This window comes from Nesoenas mayeri (genome assembly GCF_963082525.1).
Source record: "Nesoenas mayeri genome assembly, chromosome: 1".
Lineage (NCBI taxonomy): Eukaryota > Metazoa > Chordata > Aves > Columbiformes > Columbidae > Nesoenas > Nesoenas mayeri.
In genome coordinates, this window is record NC_137541.1 from 1,311,244 (window position 1) to 1,332,809 (window position 21,566).

General features: G+C 61.6%; 1 protein-coding gene across 1 annotated transcript in view; it reads right to left on the reverse strand.

Annotated features, from left to right (window-relative positions):
• Window positions 1-21,566, reverse strand: part of FLNC (filamin C) — a gene marked incomplete at both ends in the record, with an annotated part of 83,398 nt that overhangs the window by 24,669 nt on the left and 37,163 nt on the right. The window contains 12 exons of the mRNA XM_080349794.1: window positions 713-886; window positions 1,098-1,226; window positions 1,739-1,879; window positions 1,975-2,062; window positions 4,986-5,233; window positions 5,312-5,335; window positions 7,711-7,900; window positions 11,040-11,196; window positions 13,975-14,098; window positions 15,856-16,023; window positions 17,161-17,321; window positions 19,123-19,285. Coding sequence (XP_080205920.1) covers window positions 713-886; window positions 1,098-1,226; window positions 1,739-1,879; window positions 1,975-2,062; window positions 4,986-5,233; window positions 5,312-5,335; window positions 7,711-7,900; window positions 11,040-11,196; window positions 13,975-14,098; window positions 15,856-16,023; window positions 17,161-17,321; window positions 19,123-19,285 — 1,767 coding nt within the window. The remainder of the gene's footprint in view (window positions 1-712; window positions 887-1,097; window positions 1,227-1,738; window positions 1,880-1,974; window positions 2,063-4,985; window positions 5,234-5,311; window positions 5,336-7,710; window positions 7,901-11,039; window positions 11,197-13,974; window positions 14,099-15,855; window positions 16,024-17,160; window positions 17,322-19,122; window positions 19,286-21,566) is intronic.

Genomic DNA, 21,566 nt, shown 5'->3' on the forward strand with positions numbered 1-21,566 from the left:
AAGGTCTCCACAGCCATGTCATGTGGCCCCCATGGTCCCACAAGGTCCTCATGGTCCCACAAGGTCCCCATGACCATGTGATGGTGTCCCCATGACCCCACAAGGTCCCCTTGACCATGTGAAAGGGTCCTGGTGGCCAGAGATGGGCACGGACAGGGACATCATGGCTGTGCTATGGGTTCCTGGTGGCCATGCAGGTGTCCCCATGGCTATGACAACACAGGTGTCCCCATGACCATGTAGGGGTCCCCATGACTATGTAGGTGTCCCCATGGCCATGTAGGTGTCCCCATGGCCATGTAGGTGTCCCCAATGCCATGCATGACCATGCAGGGCTCCCACAGCCATGACCACACAGGTATCCCCATGGCCACAGAGGTGTCCCCATGGCCACACAGCTGTCCCCATAGTCATGCAGGGGTCCCCATGGCCACAAAGATGTCCCCATGGCCATGTAAGGTGTCCCCATGACCACACAAGTGTCCCCATAGACATGGAGGTGTCCCCATGGCCAGGACTAACCATGTAGGAGTCCCACAGCCATGACCACAGAGAAGTCCTCATGGCCATGATGACACAGGAGTCCCCATGGCCATGTAGGTGTCCCCATGACCATGCAAGTGTCCCCATGACCACACATGTGTCCCCATGGCCACAGAGGCGTCCCCATGACTGCGGTGGGACCCCTGAGACGCTGGAGGTCCCATCTCACCGGTAATCTTGGCGGTGAAGGGGCTGCCCGGGATGTGTTTGTCATCGAAGCGGACGATGATGTTGTAGTCCCCGGGGGCGGTGGGCAGGTAGGACACGGTGCAGGTCCCGTCCTTGTTGTCCTGGCAGGTGATCTCTGCCTTGGAGGGACCTTCCACTGCCAACGAGAGGCCACCTGGGGGGCACAGGGTGGGTGTTAGGAGGTATTGGGGGTCTCCAGTTCCTCTCCAACCACTGCTGGTGGCTTTGGAGGTCTCCAAGACCCTCCTAGACCCTCCTGGTGGCTTTGGGGGTCTCCAACACTCTCCTGGACCCTCCTGGTGGCTTTGGAGGTTCTCCAAGACTGTCCCAGACGCCCTTGGTGACACTGGTGGCCACCAACTCACCCTCTCCGGCGTCCTTGGTGACAATGGTGAAGGTGCAGGGCTTGTTGACCATCCCGTGGCTCAGTCCTGGCCCGTAGGCGCTGACGTGCCGCGGGTTGATGGCGTCAACGTAGAACTGGAGGGGACTCCCTGGGGACACAGGGTGGGGACAACGGTCAAGGACCCCATGGGGACACCCCACACCACCGTCAGCCATGTCCACCAGCCCATGACCACCATGACAAGCCCATGGCCACAACCTCCAGCCTATGGCCACCTCCACCAGGCCATGGCCACCATGACAAACCCATGGCCACCACCTTCACCAGCCTATGCCCACCTCCTCCATCCCTGGCCACCATCTTTAGCCCATGGCCACCACAACCAGCCCGTGACCACCATGACAAACCCATGGCCACCACCTTCACCAGCCTATGTGCACCTCCTCCATCCCTGGCCACCATCTTTAGCCCATGGCCACCACAAACAGCCCGTGGCCACCATGACAAACCCATGGGCACCACCTCCTCCATCCCTGGCCACCACCTCCACCATGGATCTACACAACCCATGGGTGCCCAACCAGGGCGAGGTGGCATCAGCCTTACTCAACCCCCTCCCAGCGCCCCCCAGTGCCCCCCAGTGCCCCCCAGTGGCCTCACCAGGGATGTGGTTGCCATCATAGCGGATGTCCATCTCATGCAGCCCCTTCTCGGTGGGTGCGTACCGCACTGTCACCGTCCCGTCCTTGTTGTCCGTGATGTTGGGTCGCGCTGTCTTCCCCGAGGGCATCCGGACCTCCCCTGGGGCCACCACGTCACTGGGGCCTGTCCTCGCCCCACAGCACCCCACGGGGTGGTCCGTGTCCCCCCCCCCCAACCAGGTCTCCACCCCCTACCTGTGATCTCGCCCTTCTGCACGGTGAAGGGGATGACCAGGTTGAAGGGCCGCAGGTTCTCAGCGGTGGCCGGCGGCTCCTCGGTGGCCTGAGGATGTGGGGCAGGAAGGGGTGTAAGGACCTCAGCACCTTGTGGTGGGCTCCCAGCCCCGTGGTCACCACCATGGCCCCAGCTCAGCCCCATGGTGACCATCATGGTCTTCCAGCCACATGGTGACCATCATGATCATCTAACCCCATGGTAACCACCATAGCCTCCCAACCCCATGGTGTCCACCATAGCCGCAACTCAACCCCGTGGTGACCACCATGGCCCCAGCTCAGCCACATGGTAACAATCATGGTCTTCCAGCCACATGGTGACCATCATGCTCATCTAACTCCATGGTGACCATCATGGCCCCACGGTGACCATCACAGCCTCCCAACCCAATGGTGTTCACCATAGCACCAGCTCAGCCCCATGGTGACCATCACAGCCTCCCAATCCCATGGTGTCCACCATAGCACCAGCTCAGCCCCATGGTGACCATCACAGCCTCCCAATCCCATGGTGTCCACCATAGCACCGGCTCAGCCCCATGGTGACCATCATGGCCCCATGTCTCTGACGGCTGGTCCACCAAGATCTGCCAGCCCCATGATTACCACCACGGTTTCCCAACTCCACAATGTCCACCATAGCCCCAACCCCATGATGCCCATCACAGTCTTCCAGCCCCATGGCATCCACCATGGTCCAACCCCATGGTGTCCATGATGGTTTCCCCATGCCACAATGCCCACCATGGTCTCCCAAACACACAGTGTCTGTCCTGACCCCAACTCAGCCCCATGGTGACAATCACAGTCTCCAAACCTCATAATGTTCACCATAGCCGCAACCTTCTGCGCCATGATGCCCACCACAACGTCCCAACCCCATAGTGTCCACCCCAGCCCCAACTCAGCTCCACAGTGTCCACCATGGCCCCAGTTCTTTGCTTCTTGGTCCATCTTGGTCTCCTAACTCCATGGTGTCCACCTTGACCGCAACTCAGCCCCATGGTGCCCACCATGGTCTTCCAATCCCATGGTGCCCACCATGGCCCCAACCCTCTTCCTCTTGGTCCACCATGGTCTCCCAACCCCATGGTGTCCACCTTGACTGCAACTCAGCCCCATGGTGCCCACCATGGTCTTCCAATCCCACGGTGCCCACCATGGTCCCAAATATCTTCCTCTTGGTCCACCATGATCTCCCAATCCCATGGTGTCCACCCTGATCCCAACTCAGCCCCATGGTGCCCACTATGGTCTTCCAACTGTATGATGTTCACCATGGCCCCAACCCCATGATGCCCACCATGGCCTTCCAACCCCACGGTGTCCACCATGGTCCAGCCTTATGGTGTCCACCATGGTGTCCCCATTCCACAATGCCCATCATGGTCTCCTAACCCCATGGCATTCACCCTGACTCCAACTCAGCCCCACGGTGCCCACCATGGTCTCTCTACTCCATGATGCCCATCATGTTCTCCCAATGCCATGGTGTCCACCTTGACTGCAACTCAGCCCCATGGTGCCCACCATGGTCTCCCAACTGTATGATGTCCACCATAGCCACAACCTCATGATGCCCATCATGGTCTCCCAACACCATAGTGTCCACCTTGACCCCAACTCAGCCCCATGGTGCCCACCATGGCCTCACTACCCCATTATGCCCATCATGGTCTCCCAAAACCATGGTGTCCACCTTGATCCCAACTCAGTCCCATGGTGCCCACCATGTTCTCCCAACCATATGATGTCCACCATGGCCCCAGCCCCATGGTGCCCACCATGGATTCCCAACCATATGATCTTCACCATGGCCCCAACCCCATGGTGCCCACCATGGTCTCCCAACCATATGATGTTCACCATGGTCTCTCACACCATGGTGTCCACCTTGACCCCAACTCAGCCTCATGGTGTCCACCATGGTCCCCCAACCATATGAGGTCCACCATGGCCCCAACCCCATGATGCCCATCGTAGTCTCCCAACACCATGGTGTCCACCTTGACCCCAACTCAGCCCCATGGTGCCCACCATGTTCTCCCAACCATACGACGTCCACCATGCTCCCAACCCCATGGTGCCCACCACGACCTCCCAACCATATGATGTTCACCATGGCCCCAACCCCATGGTGCCCACCATGGTCTCCCAACCATATGATGTCCACCATAGCCACAACCTCATGATGCCCATCGTGGTCTCCCAACACCATGGTGTCCACCTTGACCCCAACTCAGCCCCATGGTGTCCACCATGGTCTCCCAACAGTATGATGTCCACCATAGACACAACCTCATGATGCCCATCATGGTCTCCCAACACCGTGGTGTCCACCTTGACCCCAACTCAGCCTCATGGTGTCCACCATGGTCCCCCAACCATATGATGTCCACCATGGCCCCAATCCCATGGCGCCCACCATGTTCTCCCAACCATATGGTGTTCACCATGGTCCCAACCCCATGGTGCCCACCATGGTCTCCCAACCATATGATGTCCACCATAGACACAACCTCATGATGCCCATCGTGGTCTCCCAACACCATGGTGTCCACCTTGACCTCAGCTCAGCCCCATCGTGCCCACCATGGTCTCCCAACTGTATGATGTCCACCATAGCCACAACCTCATGATGCCCATCATGGTCTCCCAACACCATGGTTTCCACCTTGATCCCAAATCAGCCCCATAACACCCACCATGTTCTCCCAACCATATGACGTCCACCATGGCCCCAACCCCATGGTGCCCACCATGGTCTCCCAACCATATGATGTCCACCATAGCCACAACCTCATGATGCCCATCGTGGTCTCCCAACACCATGGTGTCCACCTTGACCCCAACTCAGCCTCATGGCGCCCACCATGTTCTCCCAACCATATGGTGTTCACCATGGTCCCAACCCCATGGCGCCCACCACGACCTCCCAACCCCGTCCCCCTTGCAGCCCCCGCACCCACCATGACGTGGAAGGGGCTGTTGGGCACGTGCTCCCCGCCGAAGCGGATGGTGATGACGTATTTCCCGGGCTCGGGCGCCGTGTAGTAGATGTCGAAGGTGCCGTCGTGGTTCTCCACCACGTCCACGTCCAGCTCGGCGCCGTCGGGGGTGGACACCTTGCAGGTCACCTTGCCCTGCCCGGCCGCCTTGGCGTCCACCGTGATCACCGTCTGCTCCCCGATCTGGATGGTGGGGCCCAGGCAGGCGCCTTGGGGGGACACACACGTGGTTATGGGGACCCACCAGCCCTGCTGGTGTCACCGCAATGTCCCCCCGGGTCACTTACCCGGCCCGTGGCCTCCGATGGACACTGGAAGAGATGGGACAGGGGGTCAGATGGGGGATGCGGAGGGTGGTTGTGGGGAGGGTGATGTGGGGCAGGGGAGGACTCTGTGGGGCAGCGTGATGCTGTGGGGCAGGGGATGATGTGGTGGGGAAGGGGAGGATGCTGTGGGGCAGTGTGGGGCACAAGGGATGCTGTGGGGCAGGACAGGGATGCTGTGGAGCAAGGGAGGATGCTGTGGGGCAGCGTGGGGCAGGGGAGATGCTGTGGGGCAGGACAGGGATGCTGTGGAGCAAGGGAGGATGCTGTGGGGCAGCGTGGGGCAGGGGAGATGCTGTGGAGCAAGGGAGGATGCTGTGGGGCAGAGTGGGGCAACAGGAAAATACTACATGTCAGTGTGGGGCAGAAATGGGGCAGTGGGGAGCTGTGGGGAAGGGGAGGATGCTATGGGGCAGTGTGGGGCAGGACAGGGATGCTGTGGGGCAGAGGAGGATGCTATGAGGCAATGTGGGGCAGGAGGGATGCTGTGGGCCAGGGGAGGATGCCATGGGGCAGTGAGGGTCAGGATGTGGGGCAGCAGGAGGATGCTGTGGGTCAGTGAGGGGCAATAAGAGGAAGCTATGGGTCCGGGGGGTCAGGATGTGGGGCAATGAGAGGATGCTGTGGGTCAGGCTGCAGGTCGGTGTGGGGCAGGGAGGACGCTGTGCGTCGGGCTGTGGGTCAGTGTGGAGGGGGGAGGTTGCTGTGGGTTGGGCTGTGGGTCAGTGTGGGGTGGGTCAGGCTGTGGGTCAGGCTGTGGGTCGGTGTGGGGCGGGTCGGGCTGTGGGTCGGTGTGGGGCGGGTCGGTCTGTGGGTCAGGCTGTGGGTTGGTGTGGGGCGGGTCGGGCTGTGGGTTGGGCTGTGGGTCGGGCTGTGGGTCAGGCTGTGGGTTGGTGTGTGGTGGGTCGGGCTGTGGGTCAGTGTGGCGCAGGGAGGACGCTGTGGGTCAAGCTATGGGTCAGGCTGTGGGTCGGTGTGGGGCAGGGAGGACGCTGTGGGTCAGTGTGGAGGGGGGAGGTTGCTGTGGGTTGGGCTGTGGGTTGGTGTGGGGTGGGTTGGGCTGTGGGTCGGGCTGTGGGTCGGTGTGGGGCAGGGAGGTTGCTGTGGGTCGGTGTGGGGTGGGTTGGGCTGTGGGTCGGGCTGTGGGTCGGTGTGGGGCAGGGAGGACGCTGTGGGTCAAGCTGTGGGTCAGGCTGTGGGTTGGTGTGGGGTGGGGAGGTTGCTGTGGGTCAGTGTGGGGTGGGTTGGGCTGTGGGTCAGGCTGTGGGTCGATGTGGGGTGGGTCGGGCTGTGGGTTGGTGTGGGGCAGGGAGGACACTGTGGGTTGGTGTGGAGTGGGTTGGGCTGTGGGTCAGGCTGTGGGTCGGTGTGGGGCAGGGAGGACGCTGTGGGTCAAGCTGTGGGTCGGTGTGGGGCAGGGAGGACACTGTGGGTCGGTGTGGGGTGGGTCGGTCTGTGGGTCAGGCTGTGGGTCAGTGTGGGGCGGGTCGGTCTGTGGGTCAGGCTGTGGGTCAGTGTGGGGCGGGTCGGGCTGTGGGTCGGTGTGGGGTGGGTTGGTCTGTGGGTCAGGCTGTGGGTCGGTGTGGGGCGGGTCGGGCTGTGGGTTGGTGTGGGGCGGGTCGGTCTGTGGGTCAGGCTGTAGGTCGGTGTGGGGCGGGTCGGGCTGTGGGTCGGTGTGGGGCGGGTCGGTCTGTGGGTCAGGCTGTGGGTCGGTGTGGGGCGGGTCGGTCTGTGGGTCAGGCTGTGGGTCAGTGTGGGGCGGGTCGGGCTGTGGGTCGGTGTGGGGTGGGTTGGTCTGTGGGTCAGGCTGTGGGTCGGTGTGGGGCAGGGAGGACGCTGTGGGTCAGTGTGGAGGGGGGAGGTTGCTGTGGGTTGGGCTGTGGGTTGGTGTGGGGTGGGTTGGGCTGTGGGTCGGGCTGTGGGTCGGTGTGGGGCAGGGAGGTTGCTGTGGGTCGGTGTGGGGTGGGTTGGGCTGTGGGTCAGGCTGTGGGTCAGTGTGGGGCGGGTCGGTCTGTGGGTCAGGCTGTGGGTCAGTGTGGGGCGGGTCAGGCTGTGGGTCGGTGTGGGGCGGGTCGGTCTGTGGGTCAGGCTGTGGGTCGGTATGGGGCGGGTCGGTCTGTGGGTCAGGCTGTGGGTCGGTGTGGGGCGGGTCGGGCTGTGGGTCGGTGTGGGGTGGGTCGGTCTGTGGGTCAGGCTGTGGGTCGGTATGGGGCGGGTTGGTCTGTGGGTCAGGCTGTGGGTCGGTGTGGGGCGGGTCGGGCTGTGGGTCGGTGTGGGGTGGGTTGGTCTGTGGGTCAGGCTGTGGGTCGGTGTGGGGCGGGTCGGTCTGTGGGTCAGGCTGTGTGTGCGTGGGGCAGCCCCACCTGTGACCAGGCACTTGCTGGCGTCGCCGGCGGGCACGGCGGTGGCGCGGAAGGGGGACGCGGGGATCTCGTCGCCGCCGTACTTGACGGTGATGGTGTAGCGCCCGGGCAGCGCGGGCACGTAGGTCACGGCGTACGTGCCGTCCCCGTTGTCGCGGATCGCGGCCTTGGTGGGCTGGCCCTCGGGGTCCTGCGGGGGCACCGAGACGTGGGCTCAGCGCCCCATTACTTGGGGGGCAGGGCAATATATGGGGCTCAGCAACCATTACTTGGGGGGCAGGACAATATATGGTGCTCGGTGCCCCATTACTGGGGGCAGGGCAATATATGGTGCTCGGTGCCCCATTACTTGCAGGGCAGGACAATATATGGGGCTCAGCACCCCATTACTTGGGGGGCAGGACAATATATGGGGCTCAGCACCCCATTACTTGGGGGGCAGGACAATATATGGGGCTCAGCACCCCATTACTTTGGGGGCAGGACAATATATGGCGCTCAGCACCCCATTACTTGGGGGACAGGGCAATATATGGTGCTCAGCACCCCATTACTTGGGGGGCAGGACAATATATGGTGCTCGGTGCCCCATTACATGAGGGGCAGGGCAACACATGGGGCTCAGCACCCCATCACATGGGTGCTGAGACTGTCTATGGGGCTCATGACTCCATGGTGGGGAGACGGAGCACATGGGGACTCAGCACCCCATTACTTGGGGGGCAGGACAATATATGGGGCTCAGCACCCCATTACTTGGGGGGCAGGGCAACACATGGAGCTCAGCGCCCCATTACATGGGTGCCAAGACTGTCTATGGGGCTCAGGACCTGACGGTGGAGAGACAGAGCACATGGGGACTCAGCACCCCATTACGTGGGTGCCAACATTGTCTATGGGGCTCAGGACTTGATGGTGGGGAGACAGGGCACATGGGAACTCAGCACCCATTACTTGGGGGGCAGGACAATATATGGTGCTCAGCACCCCATTACTTGAGGGGCAGGGCAACACATGGGGCTCAGCACCCCATTACTTGGGGGGCAGGACAATATATGGTGCTCAGCACCCCATTACTTGAGGGGCAGGGCAACACATGGGGCTCAGCACCCCATCACATGGGTGCTGAGACTGTCTATGGGGCTCATGACTCCATGGTGGGGAGACGGAGCACATGGGGACTCAGCACCCCATTACTTGGGGGGTAGGGCAATATATGGTGCTCCGTGCCCCATTACTTGGGGGGCAGGACAATATATGGGGCTCAGCACCCCATTACTTTGGGGGGCAGGACAATATATGGTGCTCAGTGCCCCATTGCTTGGGGGACAGGGCAACACATGGGGCCCAGCGCCCCATTAAATGGGTGTCAAGACTGTCTATGGAACTCAGCACCCCATTACCTGGGGGTCAGGGCAATATATGGGGCTCAGCACCCCATTACACGGGTGTGAACACTGTCTATGGGGTTCAGTGCCCCATGGTGGGGCACAGAGCACATGGGGGGTCAGCACCCCATTACACGGGTGTGAACACTGTCTATGGGGCTCAGGACCCCATAGTGGGGTGCCAGAGCACATGGGGACTCAGCACCCCATGACTTGGGGGACAGGGCAACACATGGGGGTCAGCGCCCCATTACGTGGGTGCCAACACTGCCTATGGGGCTCAGGACCTGACGGTGGGGAGGCAGGGCACATGGGAACTCAGCACCCCACTACTTGAGGGGCAGGACAATATATGGTGCTCAGCACCCCATTACTTGGGGGACAGGACAATATATGGGGCTCAGCGCCCCATTAAATGGGTGTCACCCCATTACTTGGGTGTGAACACTGTCTATGGGGCTCAGCACCCCATGGTGGGGCACAGAGCACATGGGGACTCAGCACCCCATTACTTGGGGGCAGGACACTCTCTGGCGCTCAGCACCCCATTACTTGGGTGTGAACACTGTCTATAGGGCTCAGCACCCCATGGTGGGGCACAGAGCACATGGGGACTCAGCACCCCATTACTTGGGGGCAGGACACTCTCTGGCGCTCAGCACCCCATTACTTGGGGGGCAGGACATTCTCTGGCGCTCAGCACCCCATTACTTGGGTGTGAACACTGTCTATGGGGCTCAGGACCCCATAGTGGGGTGCCAGAGCACATGGGGACTCAGCACCCCATGACTTGGGGGGCAGGACACTCTCTGGCACTCAGCACCCCATGACTTGGGGGGCAGGACACTCTCTGGCGCTCAGCACCCCATTACTTGGGTGTGAACACTGTCTATGGGGCTCAGCACACCCATGGTGGGGCACAGAGCACATGAGGACTCAGCACCCCATTACTTGGGGGGCAGGACACTCTCTGGCGCTCAGCACCCCATTACTTGGGTGTGAACACTGTCTATGGGGCTCAGCACCCCATAGTGGGGCACAGAGCACATGGGGACTCAGCACCCCATTATTTGGGGGCAGGACACTCTCTGGCGCTCAGCACCCCATTACTTGGGTGTGAACACTGTCTATGGGGCTCAGCACCCCATAGTGGGGCACAGAGCACATGTGGGGCTCAGCACCCCATTACATGGGTGTGGACACTGTCTATGGGGCTCAGCACCCCATGGTGGGGCACAGAGCACATGGGGACTCAGCACCCCATTATTTGGGGGCAGGACACTCTCTGGCGCTCAGCACCCCATTACTTGGGTGTGAACACTGTCTATGGGGCTCAGCACCCCATAGTGGGGCACAGAGCACATGGGGACTCAGCACCCCATTATTTGGGGGCAGGACACTCTCTGGCGCTCAGCACCCCATTACTTGGGTGTGAACACTGTCTATGGGGCTCAGCACCCCATAGTGGGGCACAGAGCACATGGGGACTCAGCACCCCATTATTTGGGGGCAGGACACTCTCTGGCGCTCAGCACCCCATTATTTGGGTGTGAACACTGTCTATGGGGCTCAGGACCCCATAGTGGGGCACAGAGCACATGGGGACTCAGCACCCCATGACTTGGGGGGCAGGACACTCTCTGGCGCTCAGCACCCCATTACTTGGGTGTGAACACTGTCTATGGGGCTCAGCATCCCATGGTGGGGCACAGAGCACATGTGGGGTCAGCACCCCATTATTTGGGGGCAGGACACTCTCTGGCGCTCAGCACCCCATTACTTGGGTGTGAACACTGTCTATGGGGCTCAGCACCCCATGGTGGGGCACAGAGCACATGGGGACTCAGCACCCCATTACTTGGGGGGCAGGACACTCTCTGGCGCTCAGCACCCCATTGTTTGCACGCCCGCAGCCCCCCCCGCCCCCGCGCCCCCACAGACCAGGATCTGGACGGTGAGCAGCCCCTGCCCGGCGTCGCGCGCGTCGATGGTGAACTCCACGGGCAGGCTGGCCGGGATGCCCGCGCCCGCCACGCCCGGCCCGCTGGCGCGCACCTTGCTGGCGTCGTGCGACGGCAGCACCTTCACCTTGAACGGGCTGCGGGGACACGGGCCGCGCGGGGTCACTGGGGTCACGGGGGTCATATGGGGGCAGGGGGGTCACACGGGGTCAGTGGGGGACACACGGGGTTACATGAGGTCAGGGGGGTCATATGGGGGCAGGGGGGTCACACGGGGTCAGTGGGGGACACACGGGGTTACATGAGGTCAGGGGGGTCATATGGGGGCAGGGGGGTCACACGGGGTCAGTGGGGGACACACGGGGTTACATGAGGTCAGGGGGGTCATATGGGGGCAGTGGGGTCACACGGGGTCAGTGGGGGACACACGGGGTCATTGGGGGTCACGTAGGATGGGGGAGTCACATGGCGTCAGGGAGGTCACATGGGGTCGGGGGCTCACACAGGGTTACATGGGGTCAGGGAGGTCACGTGGGGTCAGGGGGTTCACACGGGGTTACATGGGGTCAGGGGGGTCATACGGAGGCAGTGGGGTCACACGGGGTCGGTGAGGGACACACGGGGTCATTGGGGGTCACAGGGGTCACACAGGGTCGGTGGGGTCAGGGAGGTCCCATGGGGGCAGTGGGGTCACACAGGGTCGGTGAGGGACACGTGGGGTCAGGGGGCTCACTCGGGGTTACATGGGGTCAGGGAGGTCATATGGGGTCAGGGGACTCACACAGGGTTACGTGGGGTCAGGGAGGTCATATGGGGGCAGTGGGGTCACACAGGGTCGGTGAGGGACACGCAGGGTCAGGGGGCTCACACTGGGTTACATGGGGTCGGTGAGATCATATGGGGGCAGTGACGTCACACAGGGTCAGTGGGGGACACGTGGGGTCAGCAAGGGGCTCACACGGGGTTACGTGGGGTCAGGGAGGTCATATGGGGGCAGTGGGGTCACACGGGGTCGGTGGGGGACATACAGGGTCATTGGGACTCACACAGGGTTACGTGGGGTCAGGGAGGTCACGTGGGGTCAGGGGGCTCACACGGGGTTACGTGGGGTCATTGGGGGTCATATGGAGGCAGTGGGGTCACACAGGGTCGGTGAGGGACACACAGGGTCATTGGGGGTCACGTAGGATGGGGGAGTCACATGGCGTCAGGGAGGTCACATGGGGGCAGTGGGGTCACACAGGGTTGCATGGGGTCAGGGAGGTCACATGGGGGCAGTGGGGTCACACAGGGTCGGTGAGGGACACATGGGGTCAGGGAGGTCACATGGGGTCAGGGGGCTCACACAGGGTTACATGGGGTCAGGGAGGTCACGTGGGGTCAGGGGGTTCACATGGGGTTACATGGGGTCAGGGGGGTCATACGGAGGCAGTGGGGTCACACGGGGTCGGTGAGGGACAGACGGGGTCATTGGGGGTCACAGGGGTCACACAGGGTCGGTGAGGGACACACGGGGTCATTGCGGGTCATGGGGGTCACACGGGGTCGGTGAGGGACACGTGGGGTCAGGGAGGTCACACAGGGTTACATGGGGTCAGGGAGGTCACATGGGGTCAGGGGACTCACACAGGGTTACGTGGGGTCAGGGAGGTCATATGGGGGCAGTGGGGTCACACGGGGTCGGTGAGGGACACGTGGGGTCATGGGGGGTCACGTGGGATGGGGGAGTCACATGGGGTCAGGGGGCTCACGCGGGGTTACGTGAGGTCAGGGAGGTCATATGGGGTCAGGGGGGTCACACAGGGTCGGTGAGGGACACACAGAGTCATTGGGGCTCACACAGGGTTATGTGGGGTCGGGGGGTCATATGGGGTCAGGGGGGTCACACAGGGTCGGTGGGGGACACACGGGGTCATATGGGGGCAGTGGGGTCACGCAGGGTCGGTGAGGGACACATGGGGTCAAGGGGCTCACACAGGGTTACATGGGGTCATTGGGGGTCATATGGGGGCAGTGGGGTCACACAGGGTCGGTGAGGGACGCGTGGGGTCAGGGGGCTCACATGGGGTTACATGGGGTCAGAGAGGTCATATGGGGGCAGTGGGGTCACACAGGGTCGGTGGGGGACACATGGGGTCATTTGGGGTCAGGGGGGATGGGGGAGTCATCATGGGGTCAGGGAGGTCACATGGGATCATTGGGGGTCCCATGGGGTCAGGGGGGTCACACAGGGTCAGTGGGGGTCACATGGGGTCAGGGAGGTCACACAGGGTCATTGGGGGCCCCACGAAGTCAGAGGGCTCACATGGGGTCACATGGAGTCAGGGAGGTCACATGGAGTCAGGGAGGTCACATGGGGTCAGGGGGGTCACACAGGGTCATTGTGGGACACACGGGGTCATTGGGGGTCACACGGGGTTATTGGGGGTCACACGGGGTTATTGGGGGTCACACGGGGTCAGTGGGGGACACACGGGGTCAGTGGGGGACACACGGGGTCATTGGAGGGTCACATGGGGTCATGGGGGTCACATGGGGTCATGGGGATACACACAGGGTCATTAGGGCACACATGAGGTCAGAGGGTCACATGGGGTCATTGAGGGACACACAGGATCAGGGGGGTCACATGGGTCAGGGGGGTCATGGGGGTCACAAAGGGATCACATGGGGTCACGAAGGAATCATGAAAGTCACACGGGATCACATGGGGTCAGGGGGGTCACCCGGGGGTCAGGGGGTCATGGGTGAAACAAAGGGATCACATGAGACAATACGGGGTCATGGAGGTCACACGGGGTCAGGGGGGTCACACGGGGTCAGATGGGGTCAGGGGGGTCACACGGGGTCACACGGGGGCCAGGGGGGCCACCCGAGGTGACAGGACCCCGTGTTGTCCCCGGGGGGGTCATCACCTGCGTGGCACCTCCTGGTCGGCGAACTTGACATTGATGGTGTAGGGCCCATCGGTGGCCGGGGTGTAGGTGACCTTGTGGGTCCCGTCCCCGTTGTCACGGACGTCAACCGGCTCGGCCAGACCTGGGGGGAAGGGACACGTGGGGCTGGGGACACGGCGGGGACAGCAGCCTGTGGGGCAGGACACCCTATGGGGCAGGACACCCTGTGGGGCAGGTTGTTCATCTCCATAGACAACCATGGAGTAGAGGATCCATGGGGCAGGACATCCTGTGGGACAGGGCACCCTATGGACAGGGGATCTATGGGGTAGGACACCCTACAGAGTAGAGAATCCATGGGGTTGGACACCCTATGGACAGGGGATCTATGGGGTAGGACACCCTATGGAGCAGGACATCCATGGGGTTGGACACCCTATGGACAGGGGATCTATGGGGTAGGTCACCCTATGGGGCAGGACATCCATGGGGTTGGACACCCTATGGACAGGGGATCCATGGGGCAGGACATCCATGGGGTTGGACACCCTATGGACAGGGGATCCATGGGGCAGGTCACCCTATGGGGTAGGTTATCCATGGGATTGGATGCCCTACAGAGAGGACATCTATGGGGCAGGGCATCCTATGGATTAGAGGTTCCATGGGGCAGGACACCCTATGGCACAGGACACCCCATGGAGTATGTGATCCATGGGGCAGGACGGCCCTGGGCAAGGCAACCCCATGGGTTGGAGCACGTCATGGAGGAGCCCATGGGACAGGGCACCTCTTGGAGCGGGACAATCCATGGGGCAGGACAAGCCATGGGGCAGGATACCCCATGGGACAGGACATCCCATGGGACAGAGCACCCCATGAAGAAGGACACCCCATGGCTGGGACTCTCTATGGAGGAGGACACCCCATGGAGGGGGTCAGGATACCCCATGGAGCAAAGAACACATGGAAGAGGACACCTCCATGGGACACAACACCCCACAGGACAGGACACCCCATTGAGGGGGACATCTCATAGGACAGGACACCCTATGGGACAGGACATCCTAAGAAGGAGGACACCCCATGAAAGGAGACATGGCACCCCATGGATAGGCCACCCTATGGGACAGGACACCCCATAGAAGAGGACACCCTATGGAGCAGGGACATCCCATGGAGCAGGACACCCCATAGAGGAGGACAGGACACCCCATGGAGGAGGAGACCTCATGGAGGGGGACATCCGTGGGACATGGCACCCCATGGGACAGGACACACTGTAGGACAGGGAAGCCCATGGAGGAGAACACCCCATGGAGAGGGACAGGGCACCCCATGGAGGAGGACACCCCATGGAGCAGAACATCCCATGAAACAGAGCACCCCATGGAGGAGGACACCCCATGGAGGAGGACATCTGTGGGACAGGACACCCTACAGAGTAGAACACCACATGGAGGAAACCCCATGGAGGGAGACAGCCCCTGAATCTGGGTGCCCCAGATGGGGCCCCCTATGGGACAGGACACCCCATGGAGGAGGACACCCTATGGAGCAGAACATCCCATGGAGGGGGCACCCTGTAGAGCAGAACACCCCATGGAGCAAAGCATCCACGGAGCAGAACATCCCATGGAGGGGGACATCTATGGCACAGGACACCATATGGAGGGGGACACACCATGGAGCAGAACATCCCATGGAGGAGGACACCCCATGGGGGAGATTCCATGGGACAGCACACCCCATGGAGCAGAGCACCTCCTAGAGGAGGACACCCCGTGGAGCAGAACATCCCATGGAGAACACCCCCTGGGACAGGACACCACATGGACAGAGCACCCATGGAGCAGGACACCCCCAGGAGACCCTTCCCCAGTGCGTGTCCCCGCGTACCGGAGGGTCCCAGCAGCGTCACCTCCAGGGGCGCCAGCCCTGCCCCACTGCAGTCCACCGTGAAGGTCTGGGCCACCCGCGCCCGCACGCTGGGGCCCAGTCCCGGCCCTGAGCACTTCACCTTGCTGGGGTCCACCACGTCCTTCACCGGCACCCGGAACGGGCTCCCTGCGGGGGCAAGGTCAGCGTGGACAGGGGGTCGACGTGGATGTGGGGACACCACGGCCATGGGGACAGCAGGAGATGGCATCGGTGTGGCCATGGGGTCATCATGGCCGTGGGGTCAGCATGGAGATGGCATCAATGTGGCCATGGGGTCATCATGGCCATGGGGTCAGCATGGAGATGGCATCAATGTGGCCAGGGGGTCATCATGGCCATGGGGTCAGCAGGAGATGGCATTGATGTGGCCATGGGGTCATCATGGCCATAGGGTCAGCATGGAGATGGCCTCGATGTGGCCAGGGGTCCATCATGGACATGGGGTCAGCATGGAGATGGCATCGATGTGGCCATGGGGTCATCATGGCCATGGGGTCAGTGTGGAGATGGCATCAATGTGGCCAGGGAGTCAACATGGTCATCATGGACATAGGGACAAGGTGGGCATTGGATGAACATGTCCATGAGGTGAACGTGGACATGCGGTCAACACGAGTATGGGGACATTAAGGCCATGGGGTCAACGTGGGTATGGGGACATCAAAGCCATGGGGTCAGCATGGCCATGGGGTCAATGTGACCATGGGATCAATATGGTCATGGGGTCAACCTCAGCACAGGGTGAACATAGACATGGGGTCAACATGGATATAGGGACATTATGGCCATGGGGTCAACATGGACATGGCATCAGTATGGCCGTGGGGTCAACATGGTCATGGGGTTGATGTCAGCATGGGGGCAATGTAGACATGGGGTCAACATGGGCATGGGGTCAATGTCAGCATGGGGACAAGCTCAACGTGGGCATGGGGACAGCATGTCCATGGGGTCAACATGGTCATGGGGTCAACATGGACATAGAGACATTGTGGCTATGGGGTCAGTGTGGCCATGGGGTCAATGTGGACACAAGGACAGTGCAGCCATGGGGTCAACCTGTCCATGGGATCAACATGGGGACACCATGGTTATGGGGTCAACATGGGCATGGAGCCACCCAAGCCATGGCCATGGGGTCACCACCACCCTCCTCCAACCACCGGCACCCAGGAATCCACCTCCAACCCCAACCACCCTGGTGGGTCCCACACCCCCCTTGTCCCCCTGGTCCCCTCCAGCCCCCTCCTTGTCCCCTCGTACCAGGGATGGGGTGTCCCCCGAAGGTGATGTTGACGTCGTAGTCCCCGGCGGTGAAGGGGATGTACTCCACCGTGCAGCTCCCGTCCTTGTTGTCCTTGCATGACATCTTGGCCTCCGAGGGGCCCTCAATGGCCAGGCCCAGTCCCCCGGTGCCTGCACCCCTGGGGGACACAGCACCAATCAGGGACGCTGTTGAGGTGGCATCTCCATGGTGGTGGGATAGATGGAGGTGCCACCTCCATGGTGAGCAGATGAAGGTGCCACCTCCACAACAAGCTGATGGAAATGCCACCTCCGTGGTTGGGGGCTGGAGACGGCATCTCCATGGCTAAGGGATGGAGATGGCACCTCCATGGTGTGGAGATGGAGGTGCCACCATGCTGGTGGCAGGGAAGTGAAGGTGGCACCTTGATGTCAGGGGGTGGAGATGCCATGTGAGTGTGGCACGAGATGGAAGGTGCCACACGCATGGCAGGGGGACACAGATGCCACCTTGGTGGAGGGGGACACAGATGCCACCTTGGTGGAAGGAGGACAGAGGTGGCACTGCCAACGGAAGAGGATGGAGGAGGCACCTCCACGGCATGTGATGGAGGTGGTGGTTGGTGACATGGGATGGGGGTGGTTGGCGGCAGGAGATGGCCGCAGTGCCAAGGGACAGAGATGGTGGTTGGTGACATGGGACGGAGGTGGCAGATGGTGGTTGGTGTCAGGAGGCAGTAGCTGGTGTCAAGAGGTGATGGTTGGTGACATGGGATGGAGGTGGTTGGTGGGAGGAGATGGTGGTTGGTGACATGGGATGGAGGTGGTTGGTGGGAGGAGATGGTGGTTGGTGACGTGGGATGGAGGTGGTTGGTGACATGGGATGGAGGTGGTTGGTGACGTGGGATGGAGGTGGTTGGTGACGTGGGATGGAGGTGGTTGGTGACGTGGGATGGAGGTGGTTGGTGACGTGGGATGGAGGTGGTGGATGGGAGGAGATGGTGGTTGGTGACATGGGATGGAGGTGGTTGGTGACATGGGATGAAGGTGGTTGGTGGGAGGAGATGGTGGTTGGTGACGTGGGATGGAGGTGGTTGGTGACATGGGATGGAGGTGGTTGGTGGGAGGAGATGGTGGTTGGTGACGTGGGATGGAGGTGGTTGGTGACATGGGATGGAGGTGGTTGGTGGGAGGAGATGGTGGTTGGTCACGTGGGATGGATGTGGTTGGTGACATGGGATGGAGGTGGTGGATGGGAGGAGATGGTGGTTGGTGACGTGGGATGGAGGTGGTTGGTGGGAAGAGATGGTGGTTGGTAACGTGGGATGGAGGTGGTTGGTGACATGGGATGAAGGTGGTTGGTGGGAGGAGATGGTGATTGGTGATGTGGGATGGAGGTGGTTGGTGACATGGGATGGAGGTGGTTGGTGGGAGGAGATGGTGGTTGGTGACGTGGGATGGAGGTGGTTGGTGGGAGGAGATGGAGGTGGTTGGTGGGAGGAGATGGTGGTTGGTGACAGGAGATGGAGGTGGTTGGTGACAGGAGATGGAGGTGGTTGGTGACAGGAGATGGTGGTGGTTGGTGACAAGGGATGGAGGTGGTGGATGGGAGGAGATGGTGGTTGGTGACGTGGGATGGAGGTGGTTGGTGACATGGGATGGAGGTGGTGGATGGGAGGAGATGGTGGTTGGTGACGTGGGATGGAGGTGGTTGGTGACATGGGATGGAGGTGGTTGGTGACATGGGATGGAGGTGGTGGATGGGAGGAGATGGTGGTTGGTGACGTGGGATGGAGGTGGTTGGTGACATGGGATGGAGGTGGTGGATGGGAGGAGATGGTGGTTGGTGACGTGGGATGGAGGTGGTTGGTAACACGGGATGGAGGCGATGGATGGGAGGTGGTGGTGGTTGGGGTCTGGAGGTGTCGGTTGGTGTCAGTTGGCGTCACTGGTGGCCGTTGGTGGCCGTGCGGTCCCCACCTGGTCTCCACGGTGAAGCGGTTGGCCTTGCCCACCAGGCCGCCCTCCAGGCCGGGTCCGTGCGCCCGCACACGCGTGGGGTCACAGCCCTCGGCCACGGCCACGCGGAACGGGCTCTTGGGGACGGCCACCTCGGCGTAGGTCACCTCCACGCGGTGCACACCTGGGGACACGGGGACACGGCCTCAGGGCGCTGCGGGGTCCCCGCGAGGGGGCGCTGGGGGAAGCTCAAGGGGTTTTGGGGTCCCTGGTTGGGGTTTGGGGACATCTCAGGGGGTTCAGGAGCCCCTGGTTGGGGCTGGGGGAGGCTGGGGTCAGTGGTTGGAGTTTTGGGGGGGATCTCAAGGGGTTTGTTTGGGGGTCCCTGGTTGGGGTTGGGGGGAGACTGGGGTCAATGGTTGGGGATTTGGGGGAATCTCAAGGGGTTTTGGGGTCCCTGGTTGGGATTTTGGGGGGATCTCAAGGGGTTTGGTTGGGGGTCTCTGGTTGGGGGGAGGCTGGGGTCAGTGGTTGGGGATTTGAGGGGGATCTCAAGGGGTTTGTTTGGGGGTCCCTGGTTGGGGTTTGGGGGGGATCTCAAGGGGTTTGGTTGGGGGTCCCTGGTTGGGGTTGGAGGGAGGCTGAGGCCACTGGTTGGGGATTTGGGGGGGATCTCAAGGGGTTTTGGGGTCCCTGGTTGGGGTTTGGGGGCGGATCTCAAGGGGTTTGTTTGGGGGTCCCTGGTTGGGGTTGAGGGGAGGCTGGGGTCACTGCTTGGGGATTTGGGGGGGATCTCAAGGGGTTTGGTTGGGGGTCCCTGGTTGGGGTTGGGGGAGGCTGGGGTCACTGGTTGGGGTTTTGGGGGGATCTCAAGAGGGTTTGGGGTCCCTGGTTGGGGTGTGGGGACATCTCAGAGGGTTCAGGAGCCGCTGGTTGGGGCTGGGGGAGGCTAGGGTCAGTGGTTGGGGTTTTGGGGGGGATCTCAAGGGGTTTGTTTGGGGGTCCCTGGTTGGGGTTGGGGGGAGGCTGGGGTCACTGGTTGGGGATTTGGGGGGGATCTCAAGGGGTTTGTTTGGGGGTCCCTGGTTGGGGTTTTGGGGGGGATCTCAAGGGGTTTGTTTGGGGGTCCCTGGTTGGGGTTGGGGGGAGGCTGGAGTCACTGGTTGGAGATTTGGGGGAATCTCAAGGGGTTTTGGGGTCCCTCGTTGGGGTGTGGGGACATCTCAGGGGGTTCAGGAGCCCCTGGTTGGGGTTGGGGGGAGGCTGGGGTCACTGGTTGGGGTTTTGGGGGGGATCTCAAGGAGTTTGTTTGGGGGTCCCTGGTTGGGATTTTGGGGGGGATCTCAAGGGGTTTTGGGGTCCCTGGTTGGGGTTTTGGGGGGGGATCTCAAGGGGTTTGTTTGGGGGTCCCTGGTTGGGGTTGGGGGGAGGCTGGGGTCACTGGTTGGGGATTTGGGGGGGATCTCAAGGGGTTTTGGGGTCCCTGGTTGGGGTTTTGGGGGGGATCTCAAGGGGTTTTGGGGTCTCTGGTTGGGGTTTTCGGTGGGGTCTCAAGGAGCATGAGGGTCCCTTGATGGGGTTCAGGGATCCTTGATTGGGCTTTTTGGGTTCTTAAGGGGTTTGAAGGTTCCTGGTTGGGCTTGGGGGGGATCTCAGGGGGTTCGGGGTTACTTGGTGGTGTTTTGGGGGAGTCTCAAGGGGTTTGGAGTTCCCTGGTTGAGGTTTTGGGGGATCTCAGGGGCTTGGGGGTCCCTGGTTGGGGTTTGGGGGGAGGTTGGGGACACTGGTTGGGGTTTTGGGGGGGTCTCAGTAGGGGGAAGAGTCCCCTGGTGATGTTTTCGGGGCTTGGAGGTCTCTGGTTGGGCTTTTGGGGGATTTGAAGAGGTTTGGGGGTCCCTGGTTGAGGTTTTGGGGGATGTCAGGGGGCTTGGGGGTCCCCGGTTGGGCTTTGGGAGATTTCAAGAGGTTTTGGGGTCCCTGGTTGTGGTTTTGGGGGAATCTCAGGGGGTTTGAGGATCCCTTGGGTGAGTCTTGAGGGATCTCAGAGGGTTCAAGGGTCCTTGGTTGGAGCTTTAGAGGGGGGTTTGGGGGTCTCTGGTTGGGGTTTTGGGGGGATCTCGAGGGGTTTGAGGGCCCCTGATCAGGGTTTTTAGGGGGTCTCAGGAGGTCTAGGGATCCCTTGATGGGGTTTGGGGTCTCAGGGGTTTTGGGGGTCCCTTGGTGATGTTTTGGGGGATGTCAGGGGTTTGGGGGTCCCTGGGTGGGGTTTTAGGGGATCTCAAGGGGTTTGAGGGTTCCTGGTTGGGGTTTTGGGGAGGATCTCAGAGGTTTTGAGGATCCTTTTTTGGGGGGTTTGGGGTTCCTTGGTGGGTTTTGGGAGTCCCTGGATGGGTTTTGGGGGGGGTCTCAAGAGTTTTGGGGGGTCTCAAGAGTTTTGGGGGCCCTTGTCCTTGGTGATCAGGGGG